Source organism: Melanotaenia boesemani, chromosome 12 (genome assembly GCF_017639745.1).
Source record: "Melanotaenia boesemani isolate fMelBoe1 chromosome 12, fMelBoe1.pri, whole genome shotgun sequence".
NCBI classification, from domain to species: domain Eukaryota; kingdom Metazoa; phylum Chordata; class Actinopteri; order Atheriniformes; family Melanotaeniidae; genus Melanotaenia; species Melanotaenia boesemani.
The window spans coordinates 25,962,122-25,988,335 of record NC_055693.1 but is presented as its reverse complement, the minus strand read 5'-3'; the positions used below and the strand labels follow the sequence as shown (position 1 = coordinate 25,988,335).

Below are 26,214 nucleotides of genomic sequence, written 5' to 3'. Positions count from 1 at the left end.
GTCGGGGCTGATGACACGGTCTCATTCACCGTTCTACCACCTTTTATTCACTACATAGCCAAACTCACACTAAAGTCACCAGTGCCTTGTGAGAATTTGATGTGTTGACTGGGGGTCAGTTCGGTCTCTGCAAGTAACAAGAGGCTAAGCCAATTAAACAACAGGGGTTCATTAAGACTGCACTAACATCTGGGAGGCAGTGATTAAATGGCAGTAATGATGCCATCATGCTTTAAAATAAAGAATACAAACTGAGGCTCCACACAAATTATTGAAATATCTGAGCTGAATCAGTCCAACAGACTGACACAAAAGTCATAAGTTGTTTTTTTGTTTTTTCATAAATTGTGGTAATTGAATAAGCCATTCCTTTTAATTTTATTTAACTTTGTCTTGAAAAAAATAAAGTCTGTTTCATCCAGAAATTTTGATCCTACACAATCAGATGTAGACATGTGAAACAACAGTAGACCAGGGTCCCTTTAAATACTTCACTCCTGGGACCACCTTTTGGCTGACACCCTGTTGTTACGTCTACCCTGTCAGGTTTAAGCAACTGTTAGCCATTGTTCGAGCTGTTTGTGTGTGGTAAACCCTGTCCAGGGGGTAAAAGGGACAGGCGGTCTTTCTAGTGACATTAATTACTTCACAGTCATTGCCTAAACAAACACCGTTGTTGAGATGTAACAGTGATGTTTAAACAAAGTCTGGAGCCCCCACTTTCTCCTCCACCAGTGGCAGTCCTCTTCAAAGGTTGTGAAGAAAGGCTAATCCACTCTGCCATGAGCCCCTGTATGGTCGAGCAGCAGTCTCCAGACGTGACTCCACATTCAGGATTCAGTTCCCTTATGCAAATTGCATCATTTACATTACTGGATCCACTGCCATAATCAAATCACTAACAAAAACAGTTCAAAATCCCTTGGAGCTATCTCTTGGTTCTAATCTTAAGTCTCTGAGTTGGTGTGATCAGCTGAGATTTATCTTCAACACAAGCAACAGAGCCAGTAACACTTTAATCCTGCTATGTATAAACTTATTTGGCAGTAAAGATTATTCTGATCTGATTAAACAAGTGATTAAATAACCCCCAAAGTATGCATAAGTTAAATATACACCTCCTGGCAAAAAAAAAGAAAAAAACTTGCCACCTGGATTTAACTAAGCAAATAAGTATGGGCCTCTTATTGGATAGCTACTGCTTGGGTGATTATCTGGTAACAAGTTGTTTAACCCCAAACTAAGGCAATGAGTAGCTTCTCATTTCTTAAACAACCATCTGAAAAGACACATCCTGCGGTTGTGGAAAAGACGTTAACCTGTTTAAGATGCTTCAAATCACTGGCATGCATCAGACAGAGAAAACATCTAAGGAGATGCAGAAACTACTAAAAGTTTGGACTTTCCAATGCATTTATAAAAACTGGAATGTTGATGGGGAACCGTTGAGAAAGAAATGAGGTCAGAAAAAATCTTTATTGAGCTTGATCTGTGATTTCTTAAATGTTTGAAAGACAAACAACAGTAGAACTCAGGGTTGTGTTCAATAGTGAAAGTAAGAGCATTTCCACACACACAATGGGAAGGGAACTCAAGGAATTGGGGCTGAACAGCTAACCAGTGAGGCTAACAGGAGAAGCTTTAATTTGTTGGGGAGCATAAAGATTGGAATCTAGAGCAATGGAAGCAGGTCATGTGGTCTGAGGAGTCCAGATTTACCTTGTTCCGGAGTGATGGGAGCATCAGGGTGAGAAGAGACACAGATGAACTGATGCAGTCACCATCCCTAGTACCTACTGTACAAGATCTGTACAGATTAAGGTGTAAAAATGTTCTTGTAACTCCAGCTACAGGAAACTGCAAAATAAAATGTTAGACACATCACCCAAAAAGTACTGATTGCAAGTCACAGTTGTGTGTTCTGAATGCAGTTATTTATTGTATTTTAAAAATGTACATAAATAAACTTATCTTACCTAAATTATTTTAAAATGACCTAAATTAAAAAAAAAACATGATTATGGCGTTGAACATTTGAACTTCACCCATGCTTTTATTATTATTGACCATACACATTTCTCATTAAAAGGTATATGCTCAGTCATGCAGAGAATGCTAAGACACTTTTTATACTAACAGAATAATATAAAATCACTTTGGTTCTGCAGCCCTCTTTACAGTTATTCAAATGTCTAATTAAGGTTGAGCCTGGAAGTGGCTTTACGGACCACTGCTGAGGTTCTTGACTGTCCCATATGATCTCCAGCCTTGATGTGCTGCCACCAAACCCAAGTCTAAAGAATTTTTATTTCCAAGAGCCAGGAAGCCTGACAAAAATCAAGCCAGGATTAAAAAAAAAAGCCCCGTCTGGACTCTAAAACGTCATTTACTTTATTTATCCTGTATTTAGCCACCAATGTCCTGTTGAAAAACAAGAAGTCTTCCTCTAAGAAGTTCTGGTCCAGAAGCAAGCATAAGTTTGTCCACATCCTCATATCATTTATTTCTGCTTTTTCACCTGCTGTAAAGCAATGAAAAAAAAAACAGGCTTTTCATCTGTGATAAGTCTGTTTCAATAATAAATGCCACAGTTTGCATCAGGACTCTTTATTTTTAGTTTTAGTCTTGATTTTTATAAGTTCTGTTCCTTCATGCCTTTGTTTAAACAGACTGCAGGTCAACACTTGGAGAAGTGGCTAAAACTTGCAATAAAATAAAGCCAGTGTGCCATGTACTATTTTTTTTTCCCATCACACCCGAGTACTTGCATAAACACAAGTCTCTTCTTGTCCCACCCACATGTGCTAACTTTCTATCTCTGATAAAAGCCACTCAGTCTTTTAATTAACCATGGGCATATGGCAAACACTCAGCCTTTCATACACACAAGAAGGCAGGACAGCTGGTTTTAACTTTTAATCAAAGTTTTCTTTCCTACGGACACAGGTGCTTTATGGTGGTTGTATCCTCTCCATCGTTCTGTGATAATTACAGGGTGAAGTCCGTGATCTTTCAGGGGAATCATTCAGCACAGCGTGTTTGTAACTATGTATGATGTAGTCATGCATGGATGCATTGTGTGCAAGTTTATAACAGCTTTGCCCCCTGGATGTGTAATCTTAAAAAACAGATCATTAAAAAAACAAAACAACGGGAGTATATTTTTTAAATTTCTTTTCTGTGTGTTCCAGCTCAAGAAGAAGCATGTACAACAACAGAAGGGGCGATGTACCGCGTAGGAGACCAGTGGGATAAACGGCACGATGTACTCGGTCACATGATGCGGTGTACCTGCGTTGGCAATGGACGAGGAGAATGGAGCTGTGTTGCTTACTCTCAGCTCAAAGGTATGCGAGTGTATAAGACAAAATATAAGACGCTGAGAGTGACAGTACACATGGCATGATAATTAGCCACTAATATTAGAATTCCTTGAGTGAGAAGGGGTGAAAGGTCATGTTTGATGTAATCACTCACCCACAGAAAGGTCAAACATGAGCATGCACACCTGCACTTTAAATGGCCTTGGCTGTATGGGCAATACATGTATTCAAAAACACACGCAAAGTTTTGAAATATGAAGATAGAGGTATTTAGACATTGGAAAAATAAAACAAAAACTTAGGCCATTGTTTTTATGTTTTATTTTTGCTTATCTGTTTGTTGCAGACCAGTGCAGTGTGGATGGACTGACCTATGAGGTTAACCAGACCTTCACCAAACAACATGATGAGGGATACATGATGAACTGCACTTGCTTTGGGCAGGGGCGCGGTCGCTGGAAGTGTGATGCCATTGGTGGGTTTATCATATTACAGATTTACATTGTCCTGGGCTGTAACATATTAATTTAAATTAATGGTCCAAATTCTCTCACTGTATTTAGACTCGCATAGGTTAATTACCACAAGCTCTACAGTTTCTTTTTTAATTTGTCTCTTGACGTATATATACATACATACATACATTTTAGGGATGTTTCACATATTTTTTGTGTAACCCTGCACTCAGACCAGTGCCAGGAGCCAGAGACGAGAGTTTTCTATCAGATCGGGGAATCTTGGGATAAAGTTCTCCATGGAATCATGTACAAATGCTATTGCTATGGCAACGGTGTTGGAGAACTCAGCTGTGAACCCCAGCAGTCCTACCCTGGTAAGGAATATATGCTTTGTAATGATACTGTTATATGGATCAGGAATTTTATGATACCATATTTTGCAGTGTATCAGGTCATGGGAGGTGAGAAGTTTTAATGTAATCAACACATCTACCACTTCAGTATTTATTTGGTCTGCCTGTCACAGTCTTGACTTTGCTTTTTCATTTTCGCATTGGTCACTCGTTTGGCCTTTACAAACTGTTTTCCAACTTTAAAAAAATATTTGTTCAAGGCGCCTCGAAAATGAGGCCCTTGACTTTGATGTGAAACAGAGAGATGGGGAGAGGGGTGTGATTTCCTCTTTTACAAGCACCCCCCCCACTTAAAGTCTTTGTTCCTGCCAGCATGTGGCACATCTCCTGTGTTGTTGCCACAGCTGCATCAGTCTCTACAGCCCATACCTTTGTATAAAACCCTACATCTGTTGCCTGCAAAAGTCACTGAACAATTTTCAGTTTAGCTTTTTTTTATTTGAATTGGAAGTAACAATAACTAGAACCAACAAAACTTCCAGTTTTCTTCTAGTTAAAACTATTTAGTTAAAGATGTTTGTTGCATTATGTTCGGGTGGTATCCCTAAATACAGTACTGTGGGTGTAATTCTGTTCCTATTGCCTAACATTTTCCCTAAATTTGAACACCCATGAATGATGAGCTTTTGTGGTACAGATTAGGTATTTTAAGGGTGGAAAACATTTAAATCTCCCACAGCATAAATAAATATGACATTGAAGTTCCAAGTTAGGCTGCAAAGTATTGCAAGTGAAAAGAGCGTCAGGATTGTCAGGCTTTTATGTAAAGGAACATTTGAATTGTTACTGGTTTGCTGAAGCAGGTTGACGGAGATAGAAAATGTGGGGCACTACTCTGCCATAAGTGGCCATAATAGCAACCATGTGTGAACTTGCTTTGTGTGTCTGTGTGTGCTTGGGCATACAACATACAGCATAGAAAGATTTAAAGGCAGCAAGAGATCCAGTCTTGAACTTAGTTGGCTTAAACAGGAAAACATCATAAAAGGTGGAAATTGAAACCAAATTTAAGGATTTTTTTTTCTTTTTTACAAGTTTTTACAAGCCTCCGACAGAGCACATGCACTGATAAGATCTTATTAAAAAAAGTTGTCCTCTTGTCTGTTATCAGTGTTTATCTCTCCTTGCATGTGCTGTAATTTTATCTTTTTGGGCATGTCTTTAAGGTTGGCTTTCATTATTACCTCCCTTTAATGTCAATCTTAACTGTGCATCTGTCCAAATGTTAGAAGTCTATGTTATGTCTATGCGTAAAGTAAGGGTGGATGTGTGCATGAATGTGCAAGATCTGTGTGCAAGGAACGATCAGAGAGAGAGACAGATAGAGAGAGTGAGTGTGTGTATAACCACTGCAAGTGTGCATCTGTTTTTCATGTCCCTCCCACGTATGATTCTACATAACCCTAACCCTTACCCTTACCCAGTGGCCTGTGGGTCTGTAATAGGCAGTAATTGGTCCCAGATTGTTTTTGAGGTTTTTCGTATCTGCTCGCAACTTCTGGTTAACCGAGCCACTTGCTCAGAAACTTTGATTACTGGTCTGCTATTTGGAAAAGTGGCTAGAAAACCTCAGTTCTTTATAGAAGCTACCAGTTTCTTTTAGTGCAGCTTTTGTCAGGAGCTTGCTCACCACATGACTTCTGTTTACATTAAATACAGCTTGATATCCTTTTTTAATTTTTTTAGATCATTACAATTAAGCATTTTTACTTCTGCTCAGATTGTGTCTCTTGTATCTGCTGAGCTGCTGTGTCAAATACTCCAAATAAAACTTGTGTTTTATTTGGAGTATTTGGAAAATCTGTATACTTCAGGCTGGGCTGCTGTGTTTTGTAATGCAGACCACAAGTCTGTCTAGAGTGCTGTCAGATGGAGTAATGACCAGCAGAACTCACACCTGGAATGTTTCCCAAGAAGTCTGCTAACATGCTCTAAGTGGATTTGGTAGCTGTTAAATGTTGTTTAGCTCCATTTAGGGTGAATTGAGAATGAAAATTAAGCAATGAAATTTATGTTTGTTAAATTACAAGACTTTTCCCAACACAATAATTTTGCAAGTGGCTTTTTAGTAATTGAATTTACCCTAGTTTTGTTTCTGTTTTGTGTTTTATTTCAGCATCATTGGCATATTGTTTGTATATATTTTAATTTATCTTTTTCTTGAAGCTTCTGCATGAATTTTCCAGATTCTCGTTTACTATGTTTGGCTGCACAAGTATTTCCAAGACATGTTATGGCTACCTTAATAGTAGGACATACAGTACTGTGCAGACAGCCTTAATTTCTTTATATATTGCTATAAAAATAAGAAACAGTGCAGCAGTTTATGCAGACATAAATAGAAACACTTGAAAATCATTATGTAATATGAACAGCTTTGTTCTTCTACACAGTCTGAACCCTCTTAGGCAAGATTTCTTGTCATTTCTTTAAGTAGTCTTTAAGGATAGCTCTCCAGGTTTCTTCAAGAATATTTCAAGGGTATTCTTTGGATGTTGGCTGCATTTTGTTCTGTAAAGATGATTCCACACTGCTGCAATAATGTTTAAGTCTTTGGTGACGATTCAGCTCTCATAAAACCTGTTGCCAGTGATTTTTAGTCCAGTTCTTGTACGTTTAGCTTGCCTCAGCATTTTCTCCCTGTTCCCTTTCCTTATGCATGGTTTCTTGACAGCTACCACTCCTTTGAGACCATTTCTGATTAGACTTTGGCCAACAGGAAATGGATCAGTTGAAGGTCCAGATGCACCTTCCATGGCTTGTGTCAGGCGTTTGCAGGATTCTTTTTTGTATTTCTTAAGGACATCACGTTCAGATACTGTTCATCTACTGTAGAAAGTTCTATTAAATGACTGGCACTTCTTCTTTTCTCCTCCACTTGTCCATTTTCTTGAAATCTTTTAAGGACACCCAGCACACCATGTTGAGACATGTCCAGTTTTTGGCTAATAACTCTTTGGAAAGAGCACAACATTTCTGTTTTATACATTTCAAATTTTGTCTTGTTTTGAGAAGATACAGATAAAAAGTTGAGAACACGTGTATTTGCACAAAACTGCAGTTAAGTACGTTAAAACAATTTAAAATTGGTACTTTTTTAAATTCTATGTTATGTGAAGATAACACTGCTTCATCTTTTTAATTAGGGACCTTTTATATGCTTGAAAGATTAAAAGAGCAGTGTTAAGTGGTTCAACATAACTGTATTTTCTACCAGCTGAATGAAACTTGTTAGATTGCTTTGATTATTTACTTTTGTGTTCCATATAGTCTGCTTGGAGGAATCTATGTGGGGTTAGATACAGAAATATAAAAAATGTCAAAAATAAATGAATGAATGAATAAATAAATTTAAAAAAAAGATGAGAATTAATAACTTACACAAAAAGTCAATTGTCACTGTGTAATCAGTCAACTTATATCTCCAGGTTACGTTCACTAATCTAAGAGGAGAGGAATGATTATGCAGCACAGGGAAGTAGAAGAAGAAAAGTAAAAGTTTTCTCCCCTCTAGCAATGGAAATCTGTGCTGGAATCTCACATGGACATGCTAGTTTTTCCCCACTTTCTGTTGTACGTTCAGGAAAAATCAGCCACTGTTAAACTGGGTTATGTAAAGCAACAGGTTTTTATTTCTCAGATTGTAAGAGAAGAAATTTGCTGACAATGTCAGATAAAAATAGATTTTGTTTTTATAAATTTATGATTGATAATGTTACTTGTTTTTGTCGGTATCCATCCCTAAAATGACATCATTAACATTGCTGTAGTGTATAAAGCGTATTGTGCTGCAGCTCCTGTGTGTTTACTCCTGTCTGTGTTCTCATTTTCTCCCAGGTGGTCATCGTCCTGTTCAGGTGATCATAACAGAATCTGGAAACCAGCCCAACTCCCATCCTATTCAGTGGAATGCTCCACCATCTGCTCACATAACCCAGTACATCCTTAAATGGAGAGTGGTAAGGTTTCTGATTACAATCTAACACATAACTCTGTCCCTAATCCATTGATTTAAATGTCTCTACCAGCTTGTCAAACATCCTTTTGTTAACTTTTAAACCCTCTCACAAATCATCACAGAAAGACTCCCGTAGTCCATGGAGGGAGGTGAATATTCCAGGCCATCTGAACTCCTACACCATCTCCGGTCTGAAACCAGGCATCACATATGAGGGTCAGCTGGTCAGTGTGCTGCGGTTTGGACACAGAGAAGCTACACGTTTTGACTTTACCACCACTTATGGAACATGTGAGTTTAACAGAACCTGATTTGAAAAACTTGGACCATTCTGATTGTTACAAAGATTTTTTCATTTCTATCTGTCTCCATTTCTGTTGTAGTGATGACTTCCCACGGCGAGACCACACCACTTCCCACTGTGGTTGACACCTCGGAATCAGTGACAGAAATTACCTCCAGCAGCTTCGTCATCTCGTGGGTTTCTGCCTCTGACACAGTTTCTGGTTTCAGGGTGGAGTATGAGCTCACCGAGCAGGGACAGGGCACTGGAGAGCCCATTGTTTTAGGTAAGTACACACACTTCACAGTTTGATTCCATACTATTATTAAAATTTGTTTTTTGTAATTTGTTGCTATACATTTGTTTAAATAATTTTTTTCTTGTTAGACCTGCCGCGTACCGCTACCTCAGTGAATATTAATGAGCTTCTGCCTGGGAGAAAGTACAATGTTAATGTCTATGAGGTTACAAATGGAGAAGACATTCTCATTCTATCTACTTCATCTAAAACTGGTGAGTGGACACTTGTACACACTCTTCTTATCTCTCATCTGGTATGATTTTCTTTCATCCTGTCACAACTAGACTTAAAAATGGCAATAAATGTTAAAAAGTGTAAGTAACCTGCACCCTGTGCCAGGGTTCTAGAGGAAGTGATAAGGTAAACATGTATTGGTTATAATTTTCCCTTTCATATTTAGCACCTGATGCTCCAAAGGAGCATGAAGTGGAGGAAGTGGGAGATACCTCCATCGTGATCAGCTGGGAAAGACCCCTGGCTCCCATCACTGGTATGTTGCAGTGATCTTGTTAGTCACAGCAAAAGTCCTGGATGGTTCACCCATACACAATGAACCATAATGTCTCTCCATGCAGGGTATCGTGTGGTCTACACACCATCAGTAGAAGGCGAAAGCACGGAGCTGATTCTGTCAAATACAACAACATCTGTCACTCTTAGTGACCTTCTTCCTGGGAAGGCGTACAACATCAGTATCTACGCAGTGGAACATAGCCTGGAGAGTGAACCTATCTTTGTCCAGATCAACACCTCTGGAGAGCCACTGCTGGGTAAATGGCCAACACTCTATATGACAACACAGAGACGTGATCTTTAAACAGGAAATTGAACTCAGTCAGCCTTTATATTTGGATCAGATTCTAGAGGAAATGTTTCTTCAAATTTGTGTTTCCTTTTCTGGATTCAAGCATTTTTTAAAATGAATGTGGGTTTTTTTTTTTATGTTTACATCAGCTTATTCAACATCATACATTCTTCTTATGGTAGAGGATGAAACTTACCAAGGAGGTTGTGCTGATCTGCTTCTCAAAGATGTAAGATGTGAAGGTCAATACACTCTTTTGGTAAAGTTGTGCCTTAATATTTTTAGCATTAGGAGCTGATTTTGATCTTTGTTGTGTCACCCTCAAATCTATATGAACATGATAAATGTGACTTATAACATTTGGCATACGGGATATTTAGTGATATATTTTTAAGAAGTGTACAATTTTCCATTTTTTCACTGGAAAGCGAAGCCATTGAGTTCACAGCTGTTGTTATACTTTTCAACTAGAGTTACATAAAACTTAACAGTCTGCCAGGTCGAACATACAGTTGAGCCAGTCCTGCAGATGTTGGAGAACTTTGTGAATGTTTGTTTGGACAGTTTTTATGATGGACTAAATATGTGTGGCCTAGTTTAGAGAGTTTTGTCATCTTTGGACAGAGATTCAAAGTCTCCGATGCCATGAAAAATACACATAATACACAACCGATGCTAAAGCACAGCTAGTACACTTGCTAATAACGATAATAAACTCTGGGAAACATATCAGGAGCATTTGATTGGATTTGCTGTGGCAGGTCAGCAGTAAAAAGTAATTTCTGTTTTCATCATGAGATTCAGTTGAAGCCATGGGCCCTTTTGCAAAAAAAAAAAATTTAAATCCTTAAAGTGAAGCTTTTTTGTAGTTAATTCACTTTGAATTTTGCATCTACGCAGGTTTGGAACGACAAAAGTGTGATCAGTCCAGACGCCCCCCCCCCCCCCCCCCTTTTATTTCTTTCTCTTTTTAACCTTCTTTTCTTTCTAAGATCCTTAAGGAGTTACATATTTGTTTTCTTTTCTTTGGTCTTTGTCCATCTCTTCTGTATTGCTGTCCATTCTTTGGCATTCATATGACATTTAGTTTGTGGAAATTACAAAACAGGAATGTTATTTACTTCTTTAGTAACTTGTAATTTTATTGTAATTGACTAGAGGGTGTAAGACTTTATAAGTTAGACAACAAAAGACTTAAAATCTATGACAAATTTTAATACATTTTATGCTCTTGCCTGAGCCTGTTACTTTTTGTATTATGATTTATGAGTAGTTCACATACTTTTCTGCATTCAGCAGTTTCTATTCCCACAGGTGCAGAAGACTCGTTCCAGCTTTTCACTCGGAGATGAGCTGTCTTTGACGTTTAAGATTTAAGTTACTGAGCTGCTTTTTTCCCTTCATCTATAAAAAGGAGAAAGGCATTAATGGACATGAATTATGTCCACATATATTTTGCTGTTCAAGAAGTTTCCTGGCTCACATAGACTGAAAGAAGGGCCAAGTTTGAACATATTTCCTCTGTTTTCACCAAACTATTGTAGTATTTTCTCTTGGCTCTACCTATTTTCTTTGATCAAACATGGCCAAATACTAAGCTTTTGTCTATTTCTTTTTCACAGATGAAGTGGCTTCTCCCTCTGACCTGCAATTCTTCGAAGTGTCTGACAAGAAAATTGTCTTGACCTGGTCTGGCCCAGCTGGTGATGTCTCAGGTTACCGGGTCACCATAGTCCCAGTTGAGGAGTCTGTTTCTACCCCGACAGAGATGACTCTGCCTGTTGGTCAAAACTCCTACATTGAAGTGACTCACCTGCAGCCCGGCACACTGTACCGCTTCAACATCTACGCCATCCACAATGGAGAGGAAAGTTTGCCACTTATTGGGGAGCAAACCACGAGTAAGTAAGAGAAATGTACTCACAATACCACTTCGGACTTGGTTAGCAGATGTAGTCATCACAAGGATCATCTCAACCTTTTTCCAGATGTTCCAATCAGACAACTAGTCACAGTCATTCTGTGGATTTAACTCTAATCCACAGTTACTTGATACCGAGATCATTGCCATGAGTGTGTCCTAACATCTGTTGTGGGGTTCTTTGTTCTTTTTGTTGCTGATTTTTTATTATGTCTTTGGCTGAAACAGGTTTTTGTAGTGGTACAGGATGAATCTGAGACTGATAAGAAGGCTAGTATTGCATGATGAATAAGAATGTAAACATCTCAAGTGTGTCAATTTTTGAAAGGCACTGTGTGTAATGGAAAACAGATGCCATTTGTATACAAGTTAAAACAGTGAAACATCAATATGTCCCACATAAAAAAAAGTTTCCCTCTTTTTAAATTAGATTGTTCTTCATCTGACAGTGTTTACTGACTTCTCCTGTTTTAGAGCCAGATGCCCCCACAGACATCCATTTTGCCAATGTGACTGAGGACAGTGCAGTCGTGCTGTGGTATGCACCCCGTGCCAAAATTACTGGCTACCGTCTCTTCCTCACTATTGAGGGCTCGAACCCCAAACAGCTGCGTCTGCCTGCCCGTCTAACTCAATACACCCTCCTCAACCTGAAGCCTGATACAGAGTACACCGTCACACTGCACTCAGAACAGGACAACACACTGAGTGTTGGAGAGAGCACTGTGTTTACCACTGGTGAGTATCTGGTGCATTAATGAAGCACTGTGGCCACTTTGCACAGAGCTAAAAGGTGTTAGATTTATTCTAATTTGTTTGATCTTTACTCTGCTGTTTCTAGGCCCACCAATGGGTAACGCTCCTCAGTTCAACACTGATGTGACTGACACTTCCATTATAATCTCTTGGACTCCAGTTCCTCGCATTGAATACAAGGTATGCTCACTGCTAATTGGAGTCGCCTTTTTTTTTTTTTTTTTTATGTCTGTATCCAACATATCGTATCGTAACGTATCCATACTTCTATTATGTCTTAATTTCTGTTTTTTTTTTTTTTTGTTTGTTTTTTGTTGTTGTAATCAGGTTCTGGATTTTGTGATTGTTCTTATATGCAAGGACTTTCTAGTTATTCTTTGTTTGGGTATCTTTAGAGTTGACCATCATGGAAATTTAAGACCTAAGAGATGCATCTTTCTGGTCAGAGCATGGTACACCAGAGATGAGAATGTTCTGACCTCTGACCTCTACCTCCGCTAGTCTGTCTGACTCTGTGCCCATCTGTCTTCCAGCTGACAGTACGGCCCAGTCAAGGAGGGGAAGCCCCAAGAGATGTGACCTCTGATTCGGGGAGTATTTACATTAACGGTCTGACTCCTGGAGTAGAGTACACTTACAGCGTCCAACCAGTCATTAACGGCCAAGAACATGGGACCCCAATCACCCGCCGTGTTGTTACACGTGAGTGTACAATTAATCTGTACAGCTCGGCTCTTTACTGTCATCTTTATTTCTGTTCTCATTCACTACCATTTTCTTCCAATCTTTCTCATTTTTTTTACTCTTCTTCTGATAAAAACCTCTTTTTTTCTTCTCCAGCTCTGTCTCCTCCCACTGATCTAAACTTGGAGTCCAACCCAGGCACTGGGGAGCTCATCGTCCAGTGGAATGGAGCTGGTACACCAGGTACGAAATCAAATACATATGTGTATGTCTGTGTGTAAGCTAATTATTAGCACACCAAACACAAAGATAATTAATCTAACAACTTTGCATACCTCTCTTACCTGGCTTTCTCCCAATCCCTGCCTTTTTAAGACATCACAGGCTACAGAGTGACATGCACACCCACCAATGGGCAACAAGGAAACAGTGTGGAGGAATTTGTGGAGGCTGGGCAGAACTCCTGCACCTTGGAGAATCTCAGTCCAGGAGTGGAGTACAATGTCAGTGTTGTCACTGTGAAGGATGATATGGAGAGCACTCCTGTGTCAACTATCATCACACCGGGTAGGTTTGAGATGCTTCTGAAAAGGCTTAGGAGGCTGAATCTATTTTTTTAAGTCCTCTAGAGAATGCAGTGTAGATTCAACCTGAGGAAGCTAGATGGGAAGTGTGTCTATACATAAATATGCTGTTCAAAGTTAAATTGTGAATTGGTCAGAAGGCCCTGTCTTTCACTCAAAAACTGTTGAAGGTTATATTTCAACATTTGATAAATACTATCTCTTATATTCTGTTTTAAATCTGAACCTTTCTAACACAAATGCTTCACTAACTGTAATATATTCAGAGCCTTCAATGAAGACATTTCATTGAATAATCTAACTGAATGGTGACGTATGAGGAGAAACTCTTCCATCAGTGTTGACTATATGATAAGTTGAATATATCAAGCTGCTGGAAGTACAGTTACCATCACTTGGCTTAACCACTACCTCCTGGGTGTCTTGTTTCCTTCTTCTTTGTGTGTCAAAACCCTTTGCTTTTTGTCCACCTTTGCCTCTTTGTTTGTTTGTTTGCTTTCTTTTCTCTTTTTTTCCCCTCCCAAATCTTCTTTCCACCTGTCCAGAGGTGCCACAGCTGACTGACCTCAGCTTTGAGGATGTGAGTGACACCACCATCAGTCTCCGCTGGTCACCGCTCAACACTACAGCCATCACTGGTTACAGGATCACAGTGGTTGCAGCTGGCGAGAGTGTCCCCATCTTTGAAGACATGGTCACGCCATCCACTGGGCATTACACAGTCTACGGGCTGGAACCTGGCATAGACTACGACATTAGCGTGGTGACTGTGACGGAGAGCGGCGATAGTGAACCCACCATTCTGACTCAGCAGACCTGTAAGGATTCTTACCAAAAAAAAAAAGAGAGAGAAAATGATCTAGAAGGAGGTTTGATGGTGTGATTTGAGTTTCATGTGAGGGGAAACACAAATGACATTGTGTGTGTCAAGATTATGTAATGTAATCTTGTTCTTAGTTGTGACGCGGCTCCTCAAACAAAAACTCTTTAGGTGCTGATGTAATTGTTTTGCACGCTGCGTTGTCAGTTTAATAAGCCTCCCTGTTACGGTGCACGCGTGGACCATCTGGTTTTAGTTGAGAGGTTTTATCATACTAAGGCTTATTTTGCCACCCAGGGCAAATGCTGCTTGTTCTTCAACTTTTAAGATCTTGTAAAATTTCAGGCTTGCACATAAAGCACAGACGCTCGCTTTTTTTTAAAGATGATAATGTTGATGTTTCTCTCTAGTTTTCTTGCTGTAAAAATCTAACTGATCTAATGTTGCCTTTTGGATAAACACTGAATCAAGCTGCTCTCTTTTTCAAATAGCCGTACCAGCACCCACTAACATGGGCTTCGGTGAAGTCAGTCCAGACTCTATGGAAGTCACCTGGGTTCCTCCTCAAGTCCCGCATACTGCTGACATCAACAGCTTCCTCATCAGGTATGAGAAGAACATAACATTGAGCTTGAAGAATGTTTCATTACTGCTCTCATTCAGTTGTTAGATGGTAATTTTAGCATCCTGACATGCTGCTGTTGTCTTTATTGATAAGGTATCATCCCATTGATGATGAAGATGAAATGACAGAAACCAGCGTAGGAGGCAGGACCAACAGTGTGGTGCTGAAGAGTGAGTGGCTGCAAGCATATATAATTCGCATAAGCATATATACATACACACAGATCACTACATTGTTGTTTCATCCTCTTTCCCATCTTCAGATTTGCTGCCTAACACAGAGTATCTTGTGAGCGTTGTGTGTGTCTATGAGCAGAGAGAGAGCTCACCCCTTGTTGGCACCATGAAAACAGGTGATTTGAGTGATAAATATAGGATCCGTTTCCAGAATAATATGATTGTTGTCGCTTTTTTTCTGACCTTTGTCCATCTGTCTCTGTCTTCAGCTCTTGATTCGCCGGTTGGTCTCCGTTTCTCTGAAATCTTTACCAACTCCTTCACCATCCACTGGCTCGCTCCCCAGAGCAGATTCACTGGTTATCGCATCCGGTACCAGATGGTGAGTGGTGGGAGGGCCAAGGATGAGAGGCTGCCCCCGTCCAGGAGCCACTTTACTCTAACGGGACTCATTCCAGACACAGAGTACTTGGTCAACATCTTTGCCGTGAGCGGGAAACAGGAGAGCCTGCCGCTCAGCGGAAAACAGAAAACAAGTAAGAATTCAGGGTTCAACACTAGATTTGTTGAATTTACTCATCACTGTAACACCAAAATGCTGTTTATGTGCTAATTTCTTCTTTTACTCTTCAGTTTCTGATGCTCCTACTGACCTAGAAGTGCTGGATTCGTCCCCCACGAGTATCACAGTCCGCTGGGCTGCCCCACCAGTCACTGTGCGCTACTACAGGATCACTCATGGAGAGTCAGGTAAGTAGAGCATAAACTGACTCTTTTTTTTTACTGAATATGTGCTTTTCAACATTCTAACAATTACTTTTTGTTTCGTGTTCTTCATTTAGTGGCCATTTGTTGTGTGTATTTTGCATTTAGAGATTAAAAACTCTGATTTTTTTGTTAAATCCTTTTTAACCGTTTCTTTTTATTTATTTATTTCATCATTAGTATGATACTTATTAAAAGGCATCATTGGGATTTACACTTTAACTCTTGTCCCAGGAGGTGACAGTAACCCCAAGGAGTTCACTGTCCCCGGCTCTCAGTCCACTGCTACGATCAGTAACTTGAAGCCCGGCACTGACTACACAATCACTGTTTACGCTGTGACCGGCAGAGGAGATAGTCCCGCATCCAGTATCCCAATCTATGTCATGCACAAAACTGGTATTCACATGCTGCACACTTTACAGAACATATTATTGTTTCTGTGATTGTGCTGGATTTAATTTCTTAAACTGTTCTGTTTTAACAAGGTGTCAGCTCTCCCTCTAAAATGGAGGTGACGGATGTTAATGATAGCAGCGTCACAGTGAGATGGAGCCCAGCTCAGGGTCCCATCGAGGGATACAGGGTGACTGCGGTCCCCAGAAATGGACTGGGACCTTCTTTCACAGAAGTGGTTGCTCCAGGTATGGTCTTCAAGTTCATAAAAGCTAGTGTTTTTGTTATTTTTTTGTTTGTTTTTCAGTATGTAGGCTTTTGAGTTCAGTTATTAACCCTTTTCATTTTCTTCTCCAGACCGGACAGAGATTACATTTTCAGGCTTGATGCCAACAGTAGAATATGCATTGAGTGTGTCTGCTGTTGGACCAGGTGGTGTAAGCTCTCCTCTGGTGGTGAATGCTGTAACAAGTAAGACTTTAACATTTCTAGAGATATATTTATTGCTAAACAAGCACAAATGGAAATATAACAACTTTCCTATTACCTCTATTGCTCTGTTATCTCTCCTCTGCTCTTTAGATGTAGACCGACCTAAGGACCTTACCTTCTCAGACATTGATTCCACCGCCTTGCGGATCACTTGGGACAGTCCTGATGGAATTGTCACATCTTACCGAGTTTTGTATTCGAGTTCAGAGGAAGGTGAAAGGGAGCTACTTCCCTCTCCCAGAGGAGACGCTGAGTCCACTATTATTTATGGTCTCCAGCCTGGCACTGAATACACCGTGAAAGTCATTGCCATGCACGATGACACTTCTAGTACACCACTGGTCGGGACACAAGCCACAGGTAAGGAAGTTTCTGTATCTGATATGTTTGTACATCATGGGGCATGAGGAAGAAGTTAAAATTAAAAGGGCTAGTGTAAAACCTGAAAACAGCCTGTCTTTTTTCAATCCCACAAGTCAAACACTAAGGAGCACACAGTCGAGTTTGATTCATGTTTCTTCACCTTTTTTTTCTTGCTTTCTTTTTCTCTTTTATTGCCTCCAGCGATCTCTCCTCCTGCTAACCTCCAGTTCTCCCAGGTTGGCCCCACGTCTTTCACTATGCACTGGACTGCACCAGGTCAGGAAAATAGAATCACTGGTCTCCCAGGCCTCTCCGGCTACCGTGTAGTTGTGAACCCAAAGAACAAGAGTGGACCCACCAAAGAGATCAACCTGGCCCCAGACACGACTGAGACACATATCTCTGGACTCATGGTGGGTGTGAACAATATCTACTCACAGTTACTTGAAATTCATAATTTAAGACACGTAACTGAGAATATCATCCCTGCTTACCTGATCATACCAGTGTAGCTTAGGTATGTCTGGCTGCAACCTGCAGCTGGATCATTCAGCTCTGCCCACACTAAATTTAACAGGACATGGCTTCTAATGTGGGCAGAGTTTGCTTTTCCACATCCTGAAGTTTACAGCAATAGGGTTCTTAAATAGCTAAGAAAGGTGTGCAGATTTAACCAATAGAAATGGCTGTGATGAATTTAATTAATCAGCTAATGGTGCAAATAATTTGAGTTTTTTATTTTGAGTTTTAAATATTTTAAGTTTCCACATTGGTGCACTTTCATGTATTTTGACTAACTCACACACACGGAAGTCTCCACACTTGTTGATCATGACTCAGACAAAAAGAGATGCTTAAACAGGTTAATACCCATGGACAAAACTTTACATTGATACGCTATAGATTTAGTCTCTGTTCTGTGGAGTGTGTAACAGCTTCTTTTTTTTTTTTTCTCCATTAGATTGCAACAACGTATGAAATCCATGTTTATGCCTTAAAGAACGCTCTAACCAGCAGGCCTGTCCAGGGAGAGGTCACCACTCTGGAGAGTGAGTCTTCAGCTCACAAATTTTGACATTCTGATTGATTATTGAATAGTTTTAATATCTAACTTCTTTCCTACTAATGCTTTATTCTGTCACTTATCTATTTAAAGATATCAGCCCCCCTCGGCGTGTACGTATCTCTGACTTGAACGATTCCTCTATCACTCTGACCTGGCGGTCCAAGACAGACACCATTTCTGGCTTCCTTATTGAAGCCACGCCCACCTCCTCCTCTTCAGGTTACATTCCCATTCAAAGGACAATCGGTCCTGAGTCACGCTCATACTCTATTACGGGTAAGCAAAAAAACAAGAAGTCAAATACATAAAACTAAAACCTGCAACTGTAAAATGAAATAAAATAATAGCAGGTAAAACAGTTCAGTCATCACAAAATGCTTGTATAAACACACGTGTCTGTCTATATGTAAGGTCTGGAGCCTGGCACCACTTACAAGATCAGTGTGTATACACTGAAGGGCAATGGACGCAGTATACCTCTCACACTGACTGCAACCACAGGTAAGAAATATACTCCTTCCTGCAGTCTAACTCAGGAAATATGTCCTATCTGTGTGTACCTCAGAAATGTTGCACCTTTACGGAGATGTTATGGAAAATCTATTTGTTTTGTTTTACTGTATAGAGCCATGACACAATTGACAACAAAGATGAATTTAATCCATGTGGGGTATTCCTGCAATATTTATTAGCAATATTACTTTTACTGGTTATGTTTGGATCTAATGAGTCTCAGATTTCACAGATACTGTACAATTGATGCTCAACCTTATTTACAAATCACATCAACTTTTAAACACAAGTGTGTCCCTCTGTACATTATGTCTAAACACTTTTTTAGTGTTACCACACGTAAAGAAATACATTAACATGATCTGTACCATACAAGTGTATCCTGGTTCCCTTCCTGTAGCAGCTCTTTTTCTATGGAGTTTAACAGATTTTTCTAAATGTTTTTTTTAACCCACTTTTGCAGTACTGCTGTCTCGCACCATACATTTTTAAAAAATGAGTGAGATCAAGATGCAATACAACCCACAGTCATATGAAGCATAAATGAATTGCTCTTCTGAATAAAAATTAACGCTTGAATAGTTTGTTTCCACACAGAAATTTAAACTAACATCTGAATACAGTGTAAGATAATTATATGGAAAAATCAAAATTTCCTATTAGTGCTGTTGGTGACATGCATGGATTTGATAGTCCGCTGCTTTGTTTTCTCTTTGGGACAAAACAAAAAAACACAATACGGCATGTTGAAATGCATCCAAGTCTGTTCACTAGTTAAATCCAGTTTGTTTTTCTAAGTAACACTTTATTTGTTTGTCTTTCAGCGCAACCACTAGTCATCCCACCCACCAATATCCGCTTCACCTCCCTAAATCCCACCAGCATTTCATTCATGTGGGATCTGTCTCGCAGTCCAAAGGTCACTAGCTATTATGTCACCTATGAGGAGGCTGGAGGTTTGCCCAGAGAAGTCATTCCTAGACCCCACGCAGGCCAAAGTTTTGCAACCATTAATGGTGAGTGTAGAAGAAGTTCAAACACCTAAATGATAAATACACATTTAAAAAAATTTTTTTTTGCAAATGCTATGAACTTTTCTTGACTTGTGTTTATTGAATCATAGGACTGAAACCAGGAACAGAATACGTCGTTAAGATCGTAGCGCTGCAGAACACTTTGAGAAGCACACCACTAGTGGGCAAGGCCAGAACCCGTAAGTACAACCAGTTAGATGTATCACTGTCCTTTTTTCTTTTACTGGTTAGTAATATATAGTGGCTTAAATTATTAAATAATTGGTTAAAGTATAACTAACCACAGACGTTGTAAAATATAAACTAAGCTAATATTAATCCTTCCCTAAAAATTCACAATGATGAGATTTAAGAAACATTAAAGACGGTTTGTTTGTTACTACTTTCATAAATTGCATCAAGACTTGGTTTACATATCTTAAATTGTCTTGTCTCTAAACTTAAAGAGAAGTTTTTGGCATCTGCATCTGATAAATCTGCATTTGTGCTTAGTTTTCATGCTTAGAAACAGAAAAATAATACACGATAAATGGCTTAATACTGGCATTTGCAGAAAAAGAAAACTTTTAAATCAATGCTGTGCCTCCCTCTACTGGCTACAAGCTTGTAAAACAGCTTCCTTTATTTATCTGAATAATTGATGTTTTATGAAACCAATGATTAAAGAAAAGCCACTATTCTGAAATTATTATTATTATTATTATTATTATTATTACCAGATATGAGATTAGAATTTCCTTTCAAGACCTGTTTTAATCTGTTTAAAAGCAAGATTGCAGTCAATAATTAACATTATTCAAGACAAAACATCTAACTTTGATTGAATCCACCCAAGTGTATAACTGGTACTGGAACAAGATACAACACTGTATGTAATTGTCTGCAGTTTGTTTTGGATTAATCAGATTTACATTTACATTTAAAGTAGTAAGATTTCATCTTAATGTATTGCATGCGTCATTTGAGATGAGGTGGTCAGTTAGTATCATGCCTTTTAAACTGGAACATAGTTGAAGCCATCTTGTGTTTTTCCTGATTTTAATTCAGCTGGTTAAAGTCTGTTTTGCCTTGCTTTCCTCTAAGCGTCTGTATACTTGTGTCTCATATGTAATTAGAACCGGCTACAGACTATCCAACTATTCCTCAACTATTGGTACCTGACCTGCCACAGCTTCCTGTTTCTAATCGACCCAACCCTGAAATCCTGGATGTTCCAGAGACCTCCAATACCAAGATGTAAATATCTGCATGGTCATGCTGAAATTATTAAATCATAGTTGCACAATATCTGTGCTGAGAGACCATGTTTTTTTAAGGCACTCAAAAACTGTTTGTTTCTCTTTTCTGTGTCTAGTTTTGATTCCAACCATGTCCACTTAGCTGGCACAAGTGGCCAGAATCATCCAGGCCAGCAGGGTCAGCACATTTATACAGAGTATCAGAACCTGGGACCCAATAATGGATTTCATGGTCCCTACAGTGGTCCCAAAGAAGGCCAGAGACCCACTCTCAGAGAGCCCCTGGTTTATATTCCTGTAGCAGGCCCTGATGGAAACAGAGTACCCCTGGTCAAGGTGTGTGAAACTGTGATTCACTTTTGTAAACCTGATACATCTCAGTGCATTTTTTTTCTTGTTGTCCTTGGTTCTTGAATAAAAGCATATGACCATAAACTGGTCATGTGATAATATATATTACAATCGTCTATTTCTAGAGATAAAGAGAGACTTATCAAGAAATTTTGAGCATGACGAGTGACCAAACAGCCAGTTTGCTAATGGATTAGCTGTTATCCTCTAAATATTTAACATAAAGTACATATTTAAAATGTTGGGATCTGCTCACTCATGTTTGACCTTGCAGGTGAGTGACAGACAGCTGCCAGGTCTTGCTTTTGGTTTCCCTGACAACGAAACAGACTTGCCCCAAGAAGCAAAAACAATCACAACCATCTCCTGGCAACCAATCCCTGAAACTGCAGAGTATGAGGTGTCCTGTACCCCCATCACACATCTGGAGGAGAGAGGCTTCCAGGTATACACACTCACACACATTGTAACCTGCATGCATGTCAAACACTAACGCAGGATCCAAGCATTGATATTTTCTCCTCCTCCATGCAGATGCGTCTTCCAGGCACTTCCAACAGTGCCACGCTGATTGGACTGACATCTGGAGCATCCTATAATGTTCTTGTAGAGGCCATGAAGGGCGGGACCAAGGAAAGGGTCCAGGAGGAAGTCGTCACTGTTGGCAATGCTGGTACAGTAGCGCTCACTAACAGGATTTTCTGTTAGAGAATGATGCAGACTTGCAAAATTTGATAGAGAAAAATGTGGTTACAAGCAAAACAAATAGCAAATTACAAAAATCAACCTAATGAGCTTGTTTTAACCCCTAATTTTGTCCTTCCCTTAGTTCCAGGTGACATTCCCATTACCACCAACCAGGATGTGTGTTATGACACATTCACACACACCTACCACGAGGTGGGCTCAGAGTGGGAACGCATGTCTGAGACGGGGTTCAAGCTGTGGTGCCGCTGCCTGGGGCTGGGCAGTGGGCATTTTAGGTGTGATTCATCCAGTGAGTGGCTTATTAACCCCTTCCCATCACGCTTTGCACACAGCCAGTAACACACACTATGGAATTACAAAGTAATTCAATAATTCTATGTGATTTACTTCAAATGGAATTTAAAAGAAGCAGCTGTAAGAATGAAAATTAGCAAATCACAAGAAGAATTGTTAAAAACATGTTTATAATAATAATAATAATAATATTATTATTATTATTATTATTATTATTATTATTATTATTATTTAGCTATAATTGAAAAGCCATAGAAATATACAATCTATGTTCTATGTGCTGCAACATAAAATAACAAAACAAACATGAAGCATGGGCAGACTTTGCATCACTTTCTCATGTCGTGCATAATCATTTATTGTTGTATTATAGATATGATTAGTATAAAACTTAATCACACAAATGACATTTTTCTAGCTGTTTTCAGTCTGCCCATGTAGATCTCTCTGCATTGTCTTTGCAGGAAGCTCAACTAACACCCAATCTCAGTTACTTGTATTGCTCATCACTGTCTATAGCTAACAAGACAACACCAGGAACTGAGATTGTCAGCCAGGTTCAAATTGAGTGTCGATGCAGTATTACTGGGATGAATTAAATTACATCACACTGGGAATCAGGAATATTCAGTCATGTTTAGTGTCTTTAAAACAATATGATCATGTGTTGTCTACTATGGTGAAGGCCTATGCTTTTTGCACCATGAAATGTGTTGATATTGTTGTATGACTGCTGTTTGAATGGTGTTTGACTGCTCCTCAAACATATTGATGATCCTCTTTCCTTTTATGCATCTACTTTCTACTCCTTCTCTATCCACTTTAAATTATTCATCCCTCCTTCAATGTGTCCTTCCTCCTCTTTACATTTCCCATCACTTTCTTTCTTATTACTCTTATTATCCTCTATGTCTGTCCTTCTGTTTCCCACTGCTCTCTTCTACAGAGTGGTGCCATGACAACAGTAATAACTACCGCATTGGAGAAAAGTGGGACCGCCGCGCTGAGAATGGTCACATGATGAGCTGCACCTGCCTGGGCAATGGAAAAGGAGAATTCAAATGTGAACCTCGTAAGTACTCAAAAGAAAACAACTGAAATCTGAGTTTAGTTTGCAATATTCTGTATTTAACATGACTTAGTTTTCATGTTTAATTCTGTCTACCATTCATGTTTTATTTTTCTTACTTTCCCATGAAATTAATTCTTTGACTTTCAGTGGTTTTTTATGTTCTGTGAAATGAATCCATGTTTGTGTCTTGTATGTAACACTTCCTGGTAACTAAAATGTTCCTCACTATATGAGTGGGATTTGTGTACTTCAGTACTATGGATTTTTAATGACTAAACACCATTGTCCAGATGAGTCGACATGTTATGACGATGGGAAAATGTACCAGGTTGGAAACCAGTGGCAGAAGGAATACTTGGGTGCTATCTGTACCTGTACCTGTTATGGAGGACAACAGGTAAGAAACCTCTCTGTTTGTCATGCCTTGCTGCTTTCAGGATGTTTAAAAGTAGTATTTAACTGATAAAAAAATAGGAATTGTTTATATTCTATCTTTCATTGATAGAGAAGACTCAGAGCTGCATTTTGGTGACTTTGTAGTCAGACTGCTTTTGGCCTTTTTGTTAATTGTGTTTGTATTTATCTTCCCCTCCCTCACCGAAGGGCTGGCGGTGTGAGAACTGTAGGAGGCCAGGAGGACAGATTGAGGTGGAAGCTGACCTCCTGCAGCCTGTTCCCTCAGATGCTTTCGACCGCTACAGAGAAAATGCTCTACGTAAACTAGTCAGTATCACAGACAACCTTTCAAATGTTAAATTTAAACACTATAATACTTACTTTGTTTTATGCCAACCATATGCTTTAGAGAGAAATAAAAAAGAGATAGGGCAATGGAGTACTGGTTTATCAGCCATTAACTAGTGGAAATGTGTGAGTTTATCTAAAGATGTCTGTATAGAAAGCTACTTACTGTATTCTCAGTATTGTCTTTCCTTGACTTCATCTTATTGTTAGTTCTTCAAAAACTGAAGATCTATTGTTTGAAACTCCTGAACCCTTAGATCTTAGGAAAGACTGGCTGACTGGGGGTGTTAAGACTCCTTAAAATTACTGTATAAATAAAATATTTTGCTGAGATATTGAAACTGTTTGTGCATTTTAAAAATGTTTAACTTATTAATTATATGAAGAAATGTTTTTGAGGATTGTATGCACCCCCAAAAATGTTCAAAATGTTTCTAATTTTCTTTCTTTTTTGGGGGTCTTTTCTCTCTTCCAGAACATCCAGTGTCCGATTGAATGTTTAAGGCCAGAGCTGCTTGCAGATGCTCACAGCCCCCTAGAGTAGAGGAGGAGCATAAGTGTGAAGAAAGGAGTATACAGGAAGTGAGGCACCTTAAAGTGTCATCACTTCAAAAAGGAAGCCTCCTTTTGCTGCATTAAAAAGACAATGTTTCCATCAGATTTGTGCCTTTTAAAGTTTTCACCTCACCAAAGTCTAGTGCCTTAACAAGATGTTCTGCTCCAAACTCTGTGCTTCATCAAAGAGCCCAACTTTCCTTCTGGGTGTTGATCAACAGAAACAGGATTTCATCATCTGATGTATTTTTCTAATCAAATCACAGCATAAATTTTTGCTGCTTCATCACCGTAAACCTGACCACAAAAATGCTTTTCTTTACACACATAAACTCACTGTTGTCTTTTTTTTTCTTTTTTTTTTTTTTTTGCTGTTATTTTAGGGTTTTTGTTCATTTCAGATCATTCCATGAGAAATTTCCTTTGACCAAAACAAAGCATTGATGAAAATCATTTAGGACATTTGCTGCAACATTAGTTTGATCATTTCTGGTCTATTTAAATAATCACAAAAGAGGGAGATTTGTTTAAAAGAAAATCACAGCCATACAGTGTTTTATTGATCCCTAAAACTACTCTATCAACTCTTGTTTCAGCTGTATTGACCCAGATAAGACACGATAGTTGGATTGAAATGAATCTGTTTTGACAGATTTATTAAAACAGATAGAATTAGCATTAATATTAAAGAAAGTTATTTTCGTCAAAGAATGCCACTTTAAGTGTGATGTCTTTGTCCCTGTAGTCAGTGTGCTGCTTATTCTGCTTTCTAAATTAGAAAAGCATTGAAAGCAGATAACTTTCCATTTAGTATATAAGCACTGTTGCCCAGCTGTTATAAGGCTTTTGGATTTATTATGCAGTTTTGGTCTATTATCTGCAGTCTGGGTTTGTTTTAGAAGTAGAAAATATAACACCTGTTGGACTGATAAAGCAAAGCTGACCTACCAAATGTTAAAATTGTTATTTCCAAGCTGAATTTTTAAAAAATACTGATGTTTTAAAACAATATCCATTTTAAATACATGTTTGTTTTTTTTTTTTTCTTCTTTTATTTATCCCTTTTTATTTAGGCATTTTGCTCAGTGCTGTTTAGGGTGTACACTTTATTTTTAATTAACTTGTTTTTGTATTGTTGGTGCCAAACTCTGAACTACTGTGGACTGAATCTTTTTAATAAACTTTAAAAAATTAAACCATAACCAGTTGGTACTTATTTTTGTACTGGAAATTTTAGGGCAGTTGTATTTGTTCCATTTTTTTCATCCTAATTCTTTATTGGACAAACATATAATGTAGTTGGCTCATAAATAGGAATACAAATTAGAAGAGTAAAGGTTGCAATACAGAACAATGAATAGCAGGGTGACACGTTTTCAATTCCCAAAGGAAGAATATTTTCATTCTGTTACTCTGAGCATTTTTAATTTATCAAAAGCTATTACAGTCTTTGACTGATCTAAGAAATTATGTTGGGTGGATTATTTCCTTGTTGTAACAACACTTCTGGCAATAA

The 26,214-nt window shown here is 38.8% G+C and overlaps 1 protein-coding gene across 1 annotated transcript in view; it reads left to right on the top strand.

Annotated features, from left to right (window-relative positions):
* Positions 1-25,882, top strand: part of fn1a (fibronectin 1a) — a 34,282-nt gene extending 8,400 nt beyond the window's left edge. Inside the window, exons 10-49 of the mRNA XM_042001751.1 lie at positions 3,192-3,347; positions 3,670-3,798; positions 4,012-4,155; positions 8,032-8,153; positions 8,275-8,443; positions 8,536-8,721; positions 8,823-8,948; positions 9,137-9,226; positions 9,312-9,506; positions 11,164-11,442; positions 11,937-12,200; positions 12,304-12,398; positions 12,752-12,920; positions 13,059-13,145; positions 13,278-13,469; positions 14,032-14,304; positions 14,798-14,912; positions 15,025-15,101; positions 15,194-15,283; positions 15,377-15,643; positions 15,741-15,857; positions 16,107-16,271; positions 16,361-16,516; positions 16,626-16,739; positions 16,851-17,120; positions 17,325-17,536; positions 18,085-18,172; positions 18,280-18,465; positions 18,601-18,690; positions 19,527-19,718; positions 19,826-19,915; positions 20,852-20,972; positions 21,091-21,310; positions 21,600-21,770; positions 21,860-21,998; positions 22,155-22,322; positions 23,274-23,399; positions 23,690-23,796; positions 24,003-24,122; positions 24,619-25,882. Of these exons, the coding sequence (XP_041857685.1) occupies positions 3,192-3,347; positions 3,670-3,798; positions 4,012-4,155; positions 8,032-8,153; positions 8,275-8,443; positions 8,536-8,721; positions 8,823-8,948; positions 9,137-9,226; positions 9,312-9,506; positions 11,164-11,442; positions 11,937-12,200; positions 12,304-12,398; positions 12,752-12,920; positions 13,059-13,145; positions 13,278-13,469; positions 14,032-14,304; positions 14,798-14,912; positions 15,025-15,101; positions 15,194-15,283; positions 15,377-15,643; positions 15,741-15,857; positions 16,107-16,271; positions 16,361-16,516; positions 16,626-16,739; positions 16,851-17,120; positions 17,325-17,536; positions 18,085-18,172; positions 18,280-18,465; positions 18,601-18,690; positions 19,527-19,718; positions 19,826-19,915; positions 20,852-20,972; positions 21,091-21,310; positions 21,600-21,770; positions 21,860-21,998; positions 22,155-22,322; positions 23,274-23,399; positions 23,690-23,796; positions 24,003-24,122; positions 24,619-24,687 (6,146 nt within the window). The 3' untranslated portion in view covers positions 24,688-25,882. The remainder of the gene's footprint in view (positions 1-3,191; positions 3,348-3,669; positions 3,799-4,011; positions 4,156-8,031; positions 8,154-8,274; positions 8,444-8,535; positions 8,722-8,822; positions 8,949-9,136; positions 9,227-9,311; positions 9,507-11,163; positions 11,443-11,936; positions 12,201-12,303; positions 12,399-12,751; positions 12,921-13,058; positions 13,146-13,277; positions 13,470-14,031; positions 14,305-14,797; positions 14,913-15,024; positions 15,102-15,193; positions 15,284-15,376; positions 15,644-15,740; positions 15,858-16,106; positions 16,272-16,360; positions 16,517-16,625; positions 16,740-16,850; positions 17,121-17,324; positions 17,537-18,084; positions 18,173-18,279; positions 18,466-18,600; positions 18,691-19,526; positions 19,719-19,825; positions 19,916-20,851; positions 20,973-21,090; positions 21,311-21,599; positions 21,771-21,859; positions 21,999-22,154; positions 22,323-23,273; positions 23,400-23,689; positions 23,797-24,002; positions 24,123-24,618) is intronic.
* Positions 25,883-26,214: the final 332 nt, after the last annotated feature.